Raw genomic sequence first — 2,795 nt, forward strand, 5'->3', positions numbered from 1 at the left:
TTGGATGAAATTCAATGTTCCAATATTTCTTAACCAGCTTTAACTAATTTGATAGAATTATACTTGAAAATGTATGAAAAATTGTGTATATCATTAAATTTTTACAATGGCAATTGTTCGTAGAAAGCAAATTGAAATTTTTGAACAACTGTCACTAAAATATTTCATGTAATTTTCTTAATTTCTTTCAACACCTTTATAGCCAAAAAAGGACTTCGCTAAAAAAAATGAATATATTCCAATTCATTTGTGTGGTAGTGCTGTGTGTCGCAGTTGATGTGTGTCGAAGTATGGAATGGTATGATAATAGTGTTATCTATCACATATACCCACGTTCATTCAAAGACAGCAATGGTGACGGCATCGGAGATATACGGGGAATTATTGAAGAGTTAGATTATTTGAAAGAATTGGGAGTTGATGCAGCATGGCTTTCACCAACTTTCAAGGTAATTTGAAGAAACAAAGAAAAAACTTATAACCGGCCAGTTAGTCGTTTCTAAATTGAGAGCCTAAATGCACGGTCTAAACAACATACGTTTATAGTCGATTTTTTTTTACTAAATATCAATAAATTTTAAATAGAAAGACTTTAGTACTTCTTCCAAGTACAATTTCTAGAATAATGCCGTCTGTAGGCAATTCCTTAGTTCATGAATTGAAAATAAGTAAAAACACGGTTTAATTTACAATTTCATTTCTTTGCCATCCAAAATAAAATAGAGTCCAATGGCTGATTTCGGTTATGATATTGAAAATTACTATGAAATTGATCCGGTGTTCGGTACAATGAAAGATATGGAAGATCTATTCCGAGAAGCGAAAAAAAGAAATCTAAAAATTATTTTGGATTTTGTGCCAAATCATACGTCAGAAAAATGCGATTGGTTTAAAAAGTCAGTTAAACGCGAAGGAAAATACACGGACTACTACATTTGGGCCGATGGTAAGAATAATAACACAGAGCCCCCAAATAACTGGGTATCGCGTTTCTACGGCCATGCTTGGAAATTTAACAAAGAGCGTAACCAATGGTATTATCATGTATTTGGTAAGAAATTATTATTTTCTAGACAAGAACAAAAAAAATGATTATTTAAATTAATAATATTCAATATTTTATTTAATTATTTCGCTCTTTAAAGCCAAAGAACAACCCGATTTGAATCTACGCAATCCATTGGTGATCAAAGAATTAACCGATGTTTTAGAATTTTGGATGAAAAAGGGTGCCAATGGTTTTCGTATGGATGCGGTTGATCGTTGGTATGAATCTGAACATTTACTTGATGAGCCTCTGAGTAAATTGACCAACGACTCAAATTTATACGATTATACTGTGCACATTTATACAAGATATTTGCCCGAAGTATATGATTTACTTTACAAATTCCGCGATGTTGCCGAAGAGTTTGAAAAGAAAATGAAAAGTGAAAAAGTTCTCCTAATGACAGAAGCGCTGGTCAAAGAACATGATTTTCCAAAATTATATGGAAATAGTAATAGAAAGGGCGCACAAATGCCAATAAACTTTCTTTTACTTCGACACATGGACCGAGACTCATCGGCACATCATGTCAAAAAAATTATCGACGATAAAATTGCAAGTACGCCAGTAGGCGCCCGCATCAATTGGCACATGAATAATCACGATAATCCACGCTCGGGATCAACTTATGGCGAACGAAGACTTGATAGCTTTATCGCATTGTTATTAACACTTCCAGGGAATGTCGTCACATATTATGGTAAAATTACCATTGATAAAAACTTATGCCATTATGTTGTGCACATCTATACAAAAAAAATGTTTCACATTACAGGCGAAGAAATCGGCATGTCAGACGATCGAACTATTCCATATTCAGAAACGCTAGATCCCTTAGTAACTCTTTTCGATCCAACACAAAATTGGATAGCACGATCACGCGATGCAGCACGTAAACAAAGTTCCATGTCCAAGATGTGTTTAAAAAAATGAAATTTCATTCGTTTTTCTTTTGTTTCCAATTCCAGGAACACCAATGCAGTGGGATGGATCGAAACGATTTGCTGGATTTATGCCTACAAATGGAAGCAGCAAACCATGGTTACCAGTTAATAAGAATTATAAAAAGTTAAATGTTGTCAGACAACGAAAACTTGTGCGTAGTACATTAAATTTCTACAAAAAGTTGGTGCAACTTCGTAAAAGACCAGCATTTGCATCTGGAACATTTACTTCCATCGTCATAAATGATAGTGTATTCGCTTATGTCAGGTAAAAAATGAAACTAATAGACCCTAAGTTGAATTAATATGGCATTTGGACTGCCTTATGCAAATCTGTTACAAAAAAATGTCATTTATTTATGGCATTTCATCGGTATTTATTATTACAGAGAACTTCCAGGACAGGACACTTATTGGGTGCTAATCAATTTCGATGAAAACGAAGAGCAAATTGATATGAGTAGAAAGAGGGAACTAGGCAAAAATATGCCAAAACTATTTAAACTGGTGGCTGTGAACCCCGATTCACAATATACCAAAGGGTAATTATGCTTTTCAATTGGTTATTAGATTTCTCATTTCTCTGTTTTCAATTTTTGTTTAACATTACGTTTTATTTTTAAATTTTGATATGTCTTTATAGTGAGATATATTTCATTATGTTTAATGTTTTATCATTGTATTTTATTTGCAGTCAAATAGTGAAAGCTGACGAAATTGTTATAAGAAAATACGATGCCATTATTTTGAAATCAGCGGATAAGAAAGTGAATCAAGAAAGAGGAATGTAAAGAGAGAATTGT

General features: G+C 33.1%; 1 protein-coding gene across 1 annotated transcript; it reads left to right on the forward strand.

The window, feature by feature from the left end:
* Positions 1 to 207: 207 nt before the first annotated feature.
* On the forward strand, positions 208 to 2,795 carry LOC116342281 (maltase A1-like). The gene is made up of 7 exons (XM_031769796.1): positions 208 to 449; positions 724 to 1,051; positions 1,146 to 1,748; positions 1,824 to 1,940; positions 2,017 to 2,260; positions 2,382 to 2,534; positions 2,687 to 2,795. Exons 1-7 carry the CDS (start codon positions 228 to 230, stop codon positions 2,781 to 2,783), a joined length of 1,764 nt encoding a protein of 587 aa, XP_031625656.1. The 5' UTR covers positions 208 to 227; the 3' UTR covers positions 2,784 to 2,795.

Source organism: Contarinia nasturtii, unplaced genomic scaffold (assembly GCF_009176525.2).
Source record: "Contarinia nasturtii isolate CC-2019 unplaced genomic scaffold, AAFC_CNas_1.1 Cnas_scaffold_862, whole genome shotgun sequence".
In the NCBI taxonomy this organism is placed as follows: Eukaryota; Metazoa; Arthropoda; class Insecta; order Diptera; family Cecidomyiidae; genus Contarinia; species Contarinia nasturtii.